Here is a 15,560-nt window from a genome sequence, read left to right as displayed (position 1 = left end):
GTATCGGACCAAAAATTCTGCCAATAATAGAATCTAGAAATTTTTCATTAAAATTGAGCAAGAGTGGCATAATGGCCACAAGTAGAATCTGTGGCCATGTATGACAAGAACCATAAACATACTATAAAAGTACACATTCCTCCAGCCATCTCACCAGCTGGCTGTCCTGTGCAGGCTGAGGAGGAAAGGGCAGCGAGAAGGTGCAAGGAGGGAAGAGGAGAAATGACAACATGTGAAAACAAGGGTATTCAACAAGAGCAAGATTTTCCAAACCAAGAGGCGCCTTCCTGGGAACACGCTGTGGGAAATGCACCCAACAGGAACAATACGAGTATGGCAGGTGAGACTGATTAGACCACTGAATTTGGGTTGTTTGGGTTTTTTTTACATTGTAGAAATAAAGTCTTCTATCCTGGAATTAAAGGCAAACTCAGGAAATTATCTGACTTATGTATGCACCGCTTACCAGGACTTTTGGGGCTGATATGGCAGGCAGAGGTTACTGTGTTAGAAATTATTTGCAGATTTATGCATACCACTTAGAGAGGAACAGGCTGAACAAGTACATCCTGGAACGCATAAAGGCTCTGAACAACAGCTAGTATTTGTTTATTAAAATTAAGTCTTGTGCTGTAGCTCCATTTTATTGCAACTTCCCAGTCTCACCATGTGTAATTTCTTTGCCATTTCATCTGTTGCAGTTTCACACAAAATTCAGGAATCCCTTCATCTCAATTCAGGCCTTGGTCTATTCACTCAACAGCATATCCTGTAGCTCCTGCTAGACCAGTGACAAGCTGCACAGTCCTGAATTCCCAAGCAGCTCTGTCCAGTACCACCCAACCTAGGAGCACCAAATGCTTAAGGGTAGAGTCTCTTCCTTGCCCCAGAGGGAACTCCTCCCTGCAGAGAAGTCCAACAGATTACGTGTGTCTCAGGCCATCAAACAGCACATGTGACATTACCAAGCTGACAAAGACAATGAACCAACCAACATGTACTGAAATCTCTTTTCACAGCTTTCACTGTCCCTTGGCTTCCCATCTCTGTAAGGTGTTTTGAGGGCTACAGCTAATAACAACTGCATATTAACCAACATGGTGTCCTCCTATATGGTGAAACAAAGATCAGGAGCAGAAATACTTTCCTGAAATCATGTCATTCTCACTGAATGCCTACATTGTTTGAAATAGTCCATGAAAAGCCTGAAAATAGTCTTCCTGCAGAGGTTTGATTTTTCTAGCAAATCTACTGCATTTGTTCTTTATGTGCTGAATTTGGTGGCAATTCTTATTTAAATAATGAAAGCTAAGTATTACAGCTTGAACTAAATAAAACAAACTCCCTGCAACAGAAGGCACAACAGCCTCATCACAGTATCATCAATGATGCTGCAAACACAAACTGGACACCACCTGACTGAGCAGGACATGGAACAGAACACTTGCCAGGATTTCCTGATCTGCAAGATTCATCTTCTAGAAGAGAAGATTGCACCTGCTCTACATTTGGCAAACACACAAAACAAAGTTTATCAAAACTAGACCTCCTAGGTTCTTGTCTGGACCTGTTTTAATATGTGAAAGTTTTACCAGGCAGCAGCTGGAAGATCCTTTCCATTCCAGCCTGCTCTCTGGCAGGCCATGGGGCACTCCCTCAGCACCCTGCAGCAGTGTTCCACATACAGGGGAGCCCCGATGCTGCTGCAGGGCGCACCTGCATCTGTTGGGTTGGGTGGGCTGATCCAGCTCAGACACATGGGCTGAGCCCATGCTGCAGAACTCCTGTTTGCACACAGACATGGCCTTGCCAGAAACTCGAGTTACTGAGTGTACTTAGTTCATCTCTGTGGGACTGCACTTTCCAAGTGTGCACTGCACAGAGCAGTGCCTAGGGCTTTCTGACAGAACTGTTCCATCCCCAGCAATCCCTGTATGACTGCCTGATTTGTGCCACAAAAGGGATTTACTACAGTTCCCTTCTACACCAAGCACATCCCTCCTCTCTGAACGTACTGCCTTAAACAGTTAAATAACATTCATACAAAGCAATGTTTATAAAGGCCTGAAGAATCAGACCCCTACAACTTTTCCCTAGTTATTGATTTTCTTCAGAAACAAAAAACATAAAGATTAGAATTCTAAAGATTTTACAAACATTCTTTGTATAGGGAACATGTATTGGCCATCAATACATTAGAGTGCACTGTGCTAATTTTGGCTTTAAGAGCATGGACAGTCATTTGACACATGGACAGCTTTGACTCAAGTCCTGTTTGTTCACTGACATTCATATCAGTATTCACTGCCATAGAGCCAGCCTGGGGAATAGAAGTGTGCTGTAAACAATAGAAAAGCAGACTGGTTTCCAAATCCCATACCTACAACTTCAACACCCATAAAGTATATTGCTGCTGTTGTCCAGGAAAATACTGATAGTATTTCACAAGTGGCTATCAGTCAGTTATGGAACCGAGATAAAAAACAGTTGTCTTCAAAGGAGAAGCAGTATTTTAATTTTTTCTATTTATTCAAGCTGTAACCAAAATATTTATTGCACATGCTACTTATCACCACCTCCTGTGACCATAATTTAATCCTTCATCAACACAAGGGTATTTACATTTGATGGGTGGATGAAAAGATGCAGACGTTAGTGTTAAATAGCAACACTAACTCTGGGTAACCTTCCCAGGATCCCTTCATTTTAGAGGGAGTATCTCATATATTTGCAATAGCTTTCCACTGCAGTCATGTGGAAAGTGCACTTTGAAAAGAATCCTCATTGACTGTATAACCATTTTTTGAGTGTCACCTTTCACATTAAGCATGAAGTTAAGTATAAAATTTTAGTGTACAATTTCACTACTCTGGTTATGCATGGAGCTGAAGCATATTTAGAAGATGGGTAGGATTAGGATAGGTATAGTTGGGTTCCTCTCTTGAAAGAAACAACCCAAGAAAAAATTCAGATATGCTGCAAAATGATGGATGGATCTACACATGGGAAAGCCACTCAGACTTCAATGTTTCATAGTACAACAGAATCAAGTGCAAAAGGCTCAAAATTTTTTGCCACCAAAAGGTGGGATTGTTGGTATAATATTACCCTGGTTAAACCTGTTTTTGTTATATGACTTTGGGACCACCATAATGTGGGACTAACATTTAAACTCAAGGTAGATATTACTGAAACCAAAACAATTACATCTGCCCCAGTCAAAGAGGATGAGAAAATTCAATCCCCACAAATTTTTGAAATTAGACCATGTGATCAAAAATGCAGATCAGCAACAAATGTTGTTTAATCCACCTTGGTTTCTTAAACGTATAGAACTAGTAAATGCAGATTAATATTTCTACACTTAAACCAATGTGGTCACCATCCTTAAGTGCTTCCCATGCAAGACAGCTTGACTACATGGGCAAAACACCACAAGGAACAAGAAGATTTGTGACTGGAACCACAGGGAGTTTTAAATTGTGCAGATGCTGAAGTACTTATAAATAACCCGAGCACAACCACAAGTGATTTAAGCAAATTGTGACACCCTCTGTGTCTTCTCTACCAGCATTAGAAACTAATAAATGGCTCTTATCTGACACATTGCCTCAGTGGGAAAGAATCAATGAGCGAGCTCATGGTTGATCCCAGAGGCACTTGGTGCAAACCAAGGTGAAGGTTCTTTTTCTCTCAGCTACATCTGAGCTCAGTTGTGGATACAATCAACAGCAGCAGCAGCAATTTTAAGAGAAGGTGAAGAAGGCACCTCCATCCACTGAACTTCAAAAAGTAATTTGGAATAATGACTGAATTTGCAAAGGAATTCCAGTCTTGGTGGCATCTAGTAATTAAAATACCATCAATAGCACAGTCCTGGTACTAATCCATATAGGAGCCTCAGTGTCCATCACTCAGTCACTGCACTAGGCCTGAATCATAACCGAGCCCTACCCCAGAGAGTTTCCTGTGTGCCCATGAGGAATGGCAAACCATCACTGTGTTAGTACATGCACTATATGGGAATAGGGACTCACTTGAGCACTAACACCAAAGCCCTGACATTCATCTCGATTCAGAATGGCGTTTGTAATTTTGAAATCCATCCTGAGGAAGCTCATGAACGTGTACTTTAATATATTGGAAAACTAGGTTCTTATATGAGAATAAATTGTGGCTTCCTATTTGTAAATAACCTTATTGTAGATACAGATAATTACTCTAATGTTTGTGTTCCCAATTTCACCAAAATCAATGGGTGGGATTTCAATTATTCAGTTCCTGTCACATTATTATCAGCTATTGCAGTATAGTTATATGCTGATCCCCTGTTGGGATGAATCTCACTTGAGTAAGAAAATTATTATAGCCGGATGATCTGCATCAACTGCTGAAACAAGTTCAGAAGAATGGATAAAATACTTTGATTACTGTCCATCGTGATGCAGAAAGCACACAAGGGCTGGAACAAGTGAAAAGTGTCCTACCACAGGGGTGGTAGGACACTTTTCAGATGGTCACTAACCATCACTACAGGGAATTTAAATGAGATGTCTTACCTTGTTGCTCTCCTAATACTAACCCTATCATGTTTTGTCTTAATTATAGCACTATTTATTTGCATTTGGGAAATTATGAAGTAATTGATTTACCTGTCAGCCCCATGATTCTTTTCAGGAAAATATGTGACAGTTCCAAAGTGAGACTTATGATATGTATAAGAAGCATCATAAGTACAGAAGTGGGGAACTGATGAATAACAGGAACAAAGTTCCAAATAATAAGACAGAGAACAAAGCAGTTAAGCAATGGAAGCAACAGCCACAGGAATGTAGAAAACAGAAAATTGATGTCCTATGTCCTATGTCCTTGAAGGGGAGGAAACAAAAAGATCACACCCTTTTTTTTCAGGACCTTATATGATGGGCCAACAAACCCCCAGGTCTGACTGCTTCTGTGGTGAGAACTTGCCCTTGCCATGCACTTTCCTCATAGGATTATAATGATAATAGTAAAAGCCACATCTCTAGCTCAGCCCCCTCTGCCCACCAAGAGCCCACTGCTCACTGAGCACATACCACGACGTCTTTGGCACTATACCTTGAGACTGAAACAGAGAGAAACTTCACTGCATGGTTAAGTTGCTGTTAGCAAGATCTGCTTGGCCTGAGACTGTAACCTATAGGTGTGCCTGCCTTGGTCATGTCTCTGACAATTCACCACCCAGCACCCCTTTCTGCACACAACTGTAAACAGATCAAAAACCTCCACTCTCTGTGGGGATCAATTTCTTGCACACCAAAAGGGTCAAAGAATCAGTTTTGTGACAATATTCTTCTGCAATCACTACCTTAGAAAAAAAAAATAAAGGTCAAATTCTGAGTCAGTGCAGCTCCACAACCAACTCCCAACAGCAGGACAGTATTATCCCCTGGCTCTATTGTCCCTGCTGTCACTGCAAGCAGGTCATGGCTCAAGGACATTGCCTGGACTGGGATTTACACTTGTTCCTCCCCATTTTTAAGCTTGACCCTTCATGATCGTACTTTTCCAGGCAGTGCCAAGTCTCATACACCATTCTAGCAAGTCCAAACTCCAGTCACAGCATTCTCTGCACCTTGGCTCCTCCCTGCTACCTGCCCTCCTATGCCAAGGGTTCAGCTCCAAGTCAGGCAATTCTTTCATTTATCCACCCCAGCTCCAAACAGGTTCAAACAGACTTTTTCCACTCAGTTCTTCCTGCTTGCTGGATCTCTGCAGAGGAGCTGGTTTTCTTACAGAAAGAAATGCAAACAAAAAATACTTCTTTCATTGCACAGAAATCCTTCACAGAACTTTGTGATTTATTTATCATGCAGTAAGCCTCAGGCCTGCATTCAGCATGGAAAACCTCAGGCTCAATTGAAAGAAGCCCCATGTCTCTCAGTCATGCTTTCTTAGAATCAAGTTCACATCAGCTTTGCTACATTAAACTAAAGAAAACCCCAAAACAATAGGGCTGACAGTTCCCATTCCTTCACTCAAAACTCACACACTAATTGAAACTTAGACTTTTTGGCATTGAGTAATTACTACATACCAGTAACACCAGGTTAGACAGAAGCCATGATATTGTAATAAATCCTGAGTACATTTAGTAACTCTTCTCATATTTTATTGTCAGTAACAGAAACACAGCAAGATACAAGGCACACAACTTTTGAGCACTTCACCACAGTGTGCTAAGTGCTATATAGAATAGAAACTCACTTTTAAGTAAACATAAGTGTTTTACTGATTATCTTAACATTTCCGTGGCTGTTGAATAATGTAAATTCTTTTAGGCAGTATGAACTTCTCCAAGGTAGGTTGTGGCTTTTGGTGAGCCACTTGTAATGTTGCTGCATGCATTTTGTGGCTCATCTGTAACATTAAAGGGGGAGAAAAAAGTTGTGAGAGAATACAGATTTTCAGCTATTCTCTTTCTAAATTTTATCCTATTAAAGTAGTTTAAAAGGAGCAGTAAAACCTAAACCCACAAAAAGTTCAAGTGATCAATACACAGAACTCATGGTAACTTGGTACATTTAGTTATAATTTCTGTTTTCAAAGTCATATTAGTCTGACTACCTTTAGGGAATTTTTGATTTTTTTTCTTCCCTTGTTTGGTAGCTCAGAGAATGAGCTTCCAAGATAAAGAAAACACAGCAAATAATCAGTATGTCAGAGTTAACAGTAAGTTGAATCAAATTCTTATTTTCCCAGGTTCAAAATCATAATTATTACAGTAACTAACTATCACATTCTAAAGTAGCAAGGAAGTTTCATGTACAAGATTGTGGAAACCAGGAGGAGAAGGAAATGGTGGGTCAGAACAGAGGGGATGAGGACAGGTGGAAGAGAAGGAGGATGAGTTGTATCTGTTCTTCATTAAAAAGTCTAAACAAAAATTCAAGATTTACAGGCTAAATCTATAAATACAACTGTTGATAAAAGGCTTGTGTTGAAATTATGCAACTGATGTTTTACTGAGCTCTAGGGACGAGGAACTCTTGTAGGCTTCAGAGTCTGAACATTGCAAGCATGTAACAAAGAGATGACAGCTGTCAGATCTTCATATTACTATGCAAACCAAAGAGCTGCTTGTGAAATCAGCTCTTCCAAAGGGCAGGTGCAAGTCTGCACCAACAGCCTAATAAGACACAGGACAGGAGCTGTAAGCATGTGATAAAACAGAAGGGTCTATCAGCAGCTGTGGGATACAAGATTTTACAGGATCCCATAGTATTCCTAAGGGAGAAGTCAAAAGGTGCTTGACTGAGTGATTTCAGGCCTCAGCTGAAACAGCAAGATGTGGGGCAGCAGTAGGACATGCTGTGGCTGTTGTCTCGGGGATCATTCCCAGAGCAGGACACTGGACCAACATCCTGGTGTCCCCTGCACCTGCCAGTCATGCCACCCACCTCCCTCAAGCAGCTCTTATCTCTGCTGGACCCTTATAGAAGCTGAAGTGATTTCCACGGTGGGATAAAGCACTGAAGACAAGGTTTTGCTCTGCACTGTAATCCCAGCTTGGCCAGACACTTAGATGCCACTGGTAATTCTTCCCCATATTTCACTAGAGCTAGCGCACTGTGCCACGTTACAAGCAGGACACAGCTCGCTGCCTGGCTGTGCTTCTCTGCACAGGGAGCACAACTACCCAGGGCACGTTGCAGTAACTAGGAGTGGAATCAGTAAGGAGAGAAGCCCAGGTACTTTTTAGCCATCTAGCAGCTCAGCCACACAACCACTACAGAAATAGGTTATCCCAAGAACATTTAGTGCCAGATGAAACACCTGCAACTACCAGACACCAGTTTAAGGAAATTTCACTTTTTAACGTTTTTTTCCTGTTTAGATTTATAAAGAAACCCTGACTTTTCTTTCAGACTTACTTTGTTCAGTGCTTCTGCTACCAAGACTCCCATGTTCTGAGGTTTTGTAAAACTGACAATAGCACTGTAAAGCAGAAAAAAAGTATTTAGCATTTCCATCTCACAAAAACACACAAGCATTTGTCACTTTCATTTTCCAGACTTAATACAAAACATTTTCCAATATAAATTTAGGATTTGGAGCTAAATCTTTTCATCACGTTAAAAACTATGTCATATCAAAAAAGGCATGCTGTTTCAGAATGGAACAGCAGACAATCTATGACAGACTCATATTTTTGTTCAGATATACAAGAAACTGTATATGAAATATCCTTGAATATCTCAAAAGGAATTTTTTTTGTACACTGTGAAATAACTTCTCAGAAGCTGAGCAGTTATATCCTAATCCACAAAACATTTTCTTGATTCCAATCTAGACCCGTGAAAAAAAAATTTACCCTCTGCTTTTGGAGAGTGTTTCCTTTCACAGCAACTATTTGTCAGGCAAGAGCTTTTTTTTCACAAGATTACCCTATTAACCTCTCCACATTCCAATGAATATGTTACCATGTTATTATTCCATGTTACCAATATTCCACACATAAACAAATCTGTGGATATGAAACTATTTACTTCAGCAACAGGAAGAACTTCAGATGGCACATTCTTCTGATGGTACCATTATATCCACTGACACATCTGTAGCTTAAAATGGAGTAGGGAAAAATCATTATAAACCCCAAATGCCATAAATGTGACTCTTGAAAAAGCAGATATTGCTTAAGTTAATGATTCTGTGGATTAGGCAAGGCATTTCCTACCGACATTTCAATTCAGCAATTGACAGTTTGCTACACTGACAAATATGTTATTTAAGATCTGTTTATACCATTAGGTAACTATGTCTATGGAGAAGACAGCTGCAAAATTACACCCAGACAATTGGCAACAAGTGAAAATAAAAATCTTCTAATCCCAGAAGAAAACAACAACAACAAAAAAATTCTGGAACATCACAAATCATTCAAATTTTACTGGCATATCCTTATTTTGGTTAATTTAACTTTTTGTTAAGTGACATTTAAGAAAAGTGCAGGTATTTAGGAAAAATGTTCAGTCTTTGAAAAAGCTGCAAGAAAATACTTGTTTTAATGATCACATCAACTGGTGGCTGTTATTTTATTCAAAATAGAAGTATGCCTTCATTTTTAGCACAAAACAGCTTGGTTAACCTTATAAAGTAGCAAACAGCAAAAGCCAAATTAGATCTTAGATTGAAATAGGGGGTATAGCCTATACAGGAGATAAGACTGTTCCTCAGGCGAGTTGATGTGGGTTTAATTTCCTTGAGAATGTGGACAGCCTGAAGTTCACTCCTATTGCACTGGAAACTGTTTGACCATTCCTTTATTAGGCACAGGTATGTAATACATTGTTTTAGTTTCTGTTCCATAAAACATGACAATAGATATGAGATTCAGCCTTTGCCTTTCATTGCAAGGCACTATCCTTGGGTTTTGGGGTTTTTTAAGTCAATACTTATTTCAATATCAGTATTTATCTACAAATTGCACAAGATAATTTAAGAATTAAACTCTTGTAGAATAAGAGTTTTCTTTGTTTTCAAGATCATTACCTATGAACTTGAGCTACAGGACAGGGGGAACAGGCCCTGCATTGTAATACCTTGACTTTTCTTTTCCTGGAAGTTTAGCATTTTTCTCAACAGGTCCATTTTCTTGCTTTTTAGACACTCTCATACCTCCAGCTTTAACTGCAAGAAGAAAGTGAAATGTAAGTAAAAATACCTAGAGAACTACATACCACATTACATACACAAGAAGAGAATAATTTTACCAGAAATCATTAACCAGAAATCATCTTTCAGTATTTTGCTCCATGATTTACTTGTACACACACTTACACAGGAGTAACCAAAGAGATGCAGCAAAGGCTTCAAAATTCTGTGTCACAGCAGACCCAAATAAACTTCCAGATACCATAAATCAGGAAATCAAGAGTGGTTTCAGGCACCACTAAATATATTAAACCTCAACACCTTACTATGTTAATATGCATTCTTCCCCAGAAACTATTACATCTCCGATTTGTATTTTAAAAACAAAAAAGAAAAATGAACACCATCTGAACACTTTCAGGTTTTTGAACAATGTGACTAAGCAATAAGGGCTTCATGATCAGTTCAGGATATCCCAGAACAAATTTAATAATGCAGATAACAACCAGATGTATACTCATCTTGTACTTGTGTTCCAACATGTTTAATTATATTTTATTAACATATCTGCCAATCACAAAACCAATTAGTACTAATTAGGCTACAGGCGACCTAACAACAACAATTTAAGTTCTGAGGCATATCTGAAAATTGAATTCTGAGCAAAGAACACAAAGTTATCTAAAATATTCTCTTGAAAGAAATACTTTCTCCCTCTTCAGGAGAGCATTTTAAGTTTTAAAACTGTAAGTAAGAAAGAAAAACCTTAGTGTTCTTTTCTCATCCTATTGAGCAGGTTGCTTCACCTCTCAGCAAGACTCCTATTCTGATAGTGAACAATCAAGGCTAGAGTTTTAATTTGAGGGAAGGAGAGAATAGGGAAAGGTTTCTAGAATTACTTAACCAGCAAGCATGAGAAATGCATTTGTATCCATCTGTAACTAATGCCCATTTTCTACCAAATCTGACTCCTGACCATGTATTTCCTGGTTGCAGGTTTAATTTTAGAAACAAAAATTCTCCCTCAGTCATGTCCATGGCAGCTTTATAAGACCAGAGTTATGCTATAGCTAGACTTGGCTTTTCTCTCTTCCTAAAATGACATACATACAGTGCTGCATAAGCAGCAAATTCTTTGCCCAGCCATCTTACAAATACACTGGAGACGTAGACTGAACCTAGTCCTTCTGGCAGCCTAACTGCAAAATTAAAAGTATCTGAAATGGAAATTTCAACCATTTGTTTCCAAGTATCTACCAGCAAAGAGAACTGAGACTCTAAATACCCTCAGCTTACAAGGTGTGAAACTCTTCCTTGTCTTTGAGGCATCTTCAAACTAAAATGACAAAGCACGTTAAAAAAAACCCAAACTAAACAACCACAAACCAAATATCAACAACAAACCAGACCACACACAAAAAAAGCACCCTGGCATCTTTCAAGATCTCAGAAATCTTCTCAACATAATTTCTCTTTATATAAATTCATCCAGAACACAACACAGGTTATCCCAAGTGTTCTCCCACACACTGATAGGCTCTCATCTTTTTAGGAACCAGTCAAACCACAAACAGGAAAACCACTAAAATTTTAGAATTAGGTAAAAAAAAATGTAACTGAACCTAGACCTGCAGCTTTTGGTTTGGGACCTTCCCTCACATGCAGGATTGGCAATTTCTAGATACAAGCATTGTTTTTAGTTTTAATTTAGCAGGGCAAGGACATCCAGACAGAAGCAGACATTTTAACACTAAGAGGCTTTACACAAAACACAAGGGGAGCTAGACAAGGCGGAGAGAAATACCCAGCGTGGGAAGAGATACTGAAACATGGACAGTCTGGAATTATGTCTATTACCACTAGGCCCACAAAACAATGTTATCTATAGTGATTAAAAATAACCCGTGTTCCTTTCCATCTCTGCACTGACTTGGAACTAGCCACTAGGAACAGCTGTCCCACCTGTTCACACACATCCATGGTGGGGGAAGAGTTAAACATAGATGCGTCTGGGATGCACCACAAAGCTGTTTTGAAATTTGCTTTCCAAAGCAATAGAGAGGTATGGCAAACTTTTAATACAGAGTTCAATTTTGTGATTTTTATAAGTGACCTGTTAGCAATGTAATCCAACAGTTAAGTGACAAAATCTTTACTAATTTCCATTTTTAAAAGACCATGCATTTTTAAAATAAAACAAGAAAGTAAGGAGGTACACTCCTTTTTATGCTCCCCTCTCAAAAAAAAAAAAAACCAAAACAAAACCAGAAAAACAAACCAACAAAAACTAACAACAGCAAAAAAAAAAAAAAAAAACAACATAAAAACAAACCCAAGAGAAAACAAAGCTTGGCTGAATACTGGTCAGAATAAACCACTTACTCTGCTACCTCCACCCCTCGGCCAAGCTGGGCCCCACTGCAGTCACACATAAGCTTCACCAAGACTTGCTTGGAGACTTGCAAGTCTACAAGTTGCAGAATACTATCATGCAAGTTCAGAAAGACCAGTACCTGCTGCAGGTCACTGACTGCAGCAGTTTAAAGCCCCTTTCAGGTACAGCTCAACTGTCCCTGCCACACACACTGAAGTCCAGGAATGGACTAGAGACAAGATGAAAAATTTATTTACATCCCAAATTCATGTAAAAGTATGCTAAAAAACCCTCCAAACAAAAATATTTCCAAGAAAACAAAACCATTCTATGGGGTACAGGGAGACAGACAAGTATGTGCTCCTCAGGCACTAACTGCTCCTAATAAACCGAGGGGAAGTCCCAACTAGTTTAAAGCCTTGTAGTGATGGTTCCTCAAGTATCAAAGGCTGAGCTGCAGTGGCCGTCCCTGCAGTGACTGTCTCCCATCTCCAAAGGCTGAGCCTGCAGCATCTCTGAACAGAACAGGCACACAGGGACACGGCTCACTCACTGGTGCGTGAGAGACAGCTCCTGGCATGGCCCAGGAGCTGCTCACATTGTATGCATTTACACGCTCCCCTAACAAACACAGGCGCTACTACACTCACCACTACGTCCTTAAAATAGCAGTACTACATCCTTAGAGCCGCCACACAGACAGAGCGGCGGCTGGAACAGCACGCTCGAAGGCTTCCTCACAGAGAGATCTATCTTGGGGGGGGGGGGACCTCGGTGGAGGGGAAGTAAGTTCTTCACCTTACTACAGGAGGAGGGGGATACGGCAGCAACATTAAACACAGACATTAAACATGGACACCCATTTCTCTCGCTACATCTCAATAACGCCCGAACACCGAGCGGCGCCAGCCGCACACACGCCGACCGAGCGCACCCGTGATGGGGCGGTGCGGACCTGCTGGGAAGAGCGGGCCGCGCACCACAGACTCGCCTCCCCAATTCCCGGTCCCCTCCGCGGAGCAGCTGCATCTGTGATCAGTGTGGGACAGTGCGGCGGCAGAGCCCCCCACACCGCGCCCGGAGCGGCCCCGGCCCCTACCTGCGGGAGAGCGGCGGCCCGGCGGGACACTCTTCCTCAGCGCCATGGCGGAACCGGGAGCGCCGGGAACCAAGCGGGGCAGGCCAGGGCAGAACCACGGAACCGCGCAGGAAACCGCGCACCGACCCGAGCGGCAGCGCCTTCGGCGGTTCGGAGTGCGCGGGGCGGGGCGGGGCAGGGTCCTGAGAGCGGGGACCGGTGTGAGGGGCGGTACGAAGCCGATAGTGAGGGGCGGGAAGCGCTCTGAAGGGAGGTGTGAGAGGCGGAGCGGTGCGAGGGCAGGTGAGAGAGGCGGGGGGCGGTGCGAGGGCAGGTGAGAGAGGCGGGAAAAGGCGTGAGGGACGGCGTGAGGGGCGGGGAGCCCTGTGAGGGGCGGGACTTTTAAAAACGTTGCTAGAGTCAAAGAACTTGATTTAGTGAGGTAAATCTCACCCGCTTCAACCAGTAGTATCTGCTTGAGACAAGCAAAACATTGTCATTCATATGCCCTCTTTTAAAAAATCCATGACCTTAACAAACGTTGACGTTTTACGCAACATGTTAGAAACACAAAACCAGAAAGTAGATACAGCTAATCTGGAATTATTTACTGTATAAACTCCTCAACATTTTCATTTTCGGTATTTAAAATGACCAAAAAAAAACAAAAAAAAAAAAAAGGAAGGAATTATCTATAATGTTTACCATCTATGTTGTAAATTATACTGCGGATGAAGAAATCTTCATCACAAAAGTTGTCAGTTAGTTGTCAGTTTCTGGAAGCAGTCAGTGGCTGTAAGGTTTTGTATTACTACCCCGGTGCCGCCGGGTCTCCAGAGGGATGTGGCGGGTGCCGGGCAGGTGTGAGGCGGAAGGCGCATCCCACGGCGATCTCACAGCGCTCCGAGGGGATGTGCGCGCCCCGGGGAGGGAGCGCTGCCGGCACCGGCCCGTGCTGCACTCGGCTGTGCCGCTCTCGGCTGTGCTGCGCTCGGCCGTGCCGCTCTCGGCCGTGCCGCTCTCGGCCGTGCCGCGCTCGGCGGTGCCGCTCTCGGCCGTGCCGCTCTCGGCCGTGCCGCTCTCGGCCGTGCCGCTCTCGGCCGTGCCGCTCTCGGCCGTGCCGCGCTCGGCCGTGCCGCTCTCGGCCGTGCCGCGCTCGGCCGTGCCGCGCTCGGTCGTGCCGCTCTTGGCCGTGCCGCGCTCGGCCGTGCCGCTCTCGGCCGTGCCGCGCTCGGTCGTGCCGCTCTTGGCCGTGCCGCGCTCGGCCGTGCCGCTCTCGGCCGTGCTGCGCTCGGCGGCTGCTCGCGGTGCCCGCCGAGGGAGGGCGGCCCTGCCCGTACTGCCGCCGGCTGGGCTGAGCTGCAGGCAGCTGCTGCAACCATCATGCATAATGTCAAAAAGATTTTCCTAGACTGCTATAAACATGTTCTGCTTTGCTGTGCTAAAGCACTTCATCACAAAAATTTGCTCTTTTAGGGATTTGAAAGCAAAACACAAAAGAAGAAAAAAAATTGTCAAGTCTCATGATTTATTTGGAATTGTCTTATTATTGGATGTCAATGATTAAAAAAAAGGACAGAGGGAATGTAAAAATAGGATGTAAGTCGAATCTGAAGAAAGGGGAAATGAAGTAAAAAAAAAAAATGGAAGACAAAATAGACTAAGAAACCAGTAGGTATTTATAGCACAACAACCACCTTATGAGTGACTACTGTTGGCTTGGATCTTTAAAGCAGAAAAAATGAAAGGACATCCAGTCTAAACTAGATTTCTCTGATATTTCATTCTGTATGTATGAGGCAGGAAATAGTTTTGAAATGCAGCAATTTCCTCCCTAGAAAAGCAACTTACTTTGCAAATATTAAAGTTGATAGTGCTGCAAATCTCTGCCCATAAGCATTGAGCCTGAAGTGGATGATGGCAATTTTGATTGGGAAAATAAATTCTTTCAGGTAAAATGATCTGCAGGAGAGAGAACAAAAGAACCCTACTCTGAAGTACTTGGCCAGGAGTAAGGGGTTTTGATATTCATGTTTCTCTCCCTCAGCAGAGAAATAGTGATTTTTTCAGTTTGTTTACCTGAGCCGTTTGTTACTGCACAGATTGGAGAGGTGAAATTTCATTACTTACCACATAAGGCAGTCATGTAGTGCAGCTTTGGTGCGCTGCCTAAAGCATTATAATGATAAGGTTTAGTGCCATTGTACATCTGTTCTAGGAATTCTTGGGACAAGCATGGGAACTTGGTTTAAATAAGAAATTTTAAGTTCATGTTGACTTCCTACCATATTAAATATAATATGCCATTTCTTTTTTTCTTTTTCTTCCACCCTCTTTACTTAATTTCCTTTGTCACTTGGTATATCTTTAAATCAGAAGCTGTTGTGAAATGAAACCATATTTATATAGTACTTTTTGGTGCACCTTATTCTTGACAGGCAGCCCTTGGCATGACCTCAACAATGCCACTGT

At 42.0% G+C, this 15,560-nt stretch overlaps 1 protein-coding gene across 1 annotated transcript; it reads right to left on the bottom strand.

The window, feature by feature from the left end:
• Positions 1-6,132: 6,132 nt before the first annotated feature.
• Positions 6,133-13,316, bottom strand: DAPL1 (death associated protein like 1). Its single transcript, XM_058809915.1, has 4 exons — positions 13,110-13,316; positions 9,585-9,672; positions 7,917-7,980; positions 6,133-6,402 (listed from the first exon to the last, which is right to left on the bottom strand). Exons 1-4 carry the CDS (start codon positions 13,153-13,155, stop codon positions 6,283-6,285), a joined length of 318 nt encoding a protein of 105 aa, XP_058665898.1. The 5' UTR covers positions 13,156-13,316; the 3' UTR covers positions 6,133-6,282.
• Positions 13,317-15,560: the final 2,244 nt, after the last annotated feature.

Source organism: Ammospiza caudacuta, chromosome 8 (genome assembly GCF_027887145.1).
Source record: "Ammospiza caudacuta isolate bAmmCau1 chromosome 8, bAmmCau1.pri, whole genome shotgun sequence".
Taxonomy (NCBI): domain Eukaryota; kingdom Metazoa; phylum Chordata; class Aves; order Passeriformes; family Passerellidae; genus Ammospiza; species Ammospiza caudacuta.
Note: the sequence above shows the minus strand (reverse complement) of the source record. Positions and strands in the feature narration are given on the sequence as shown.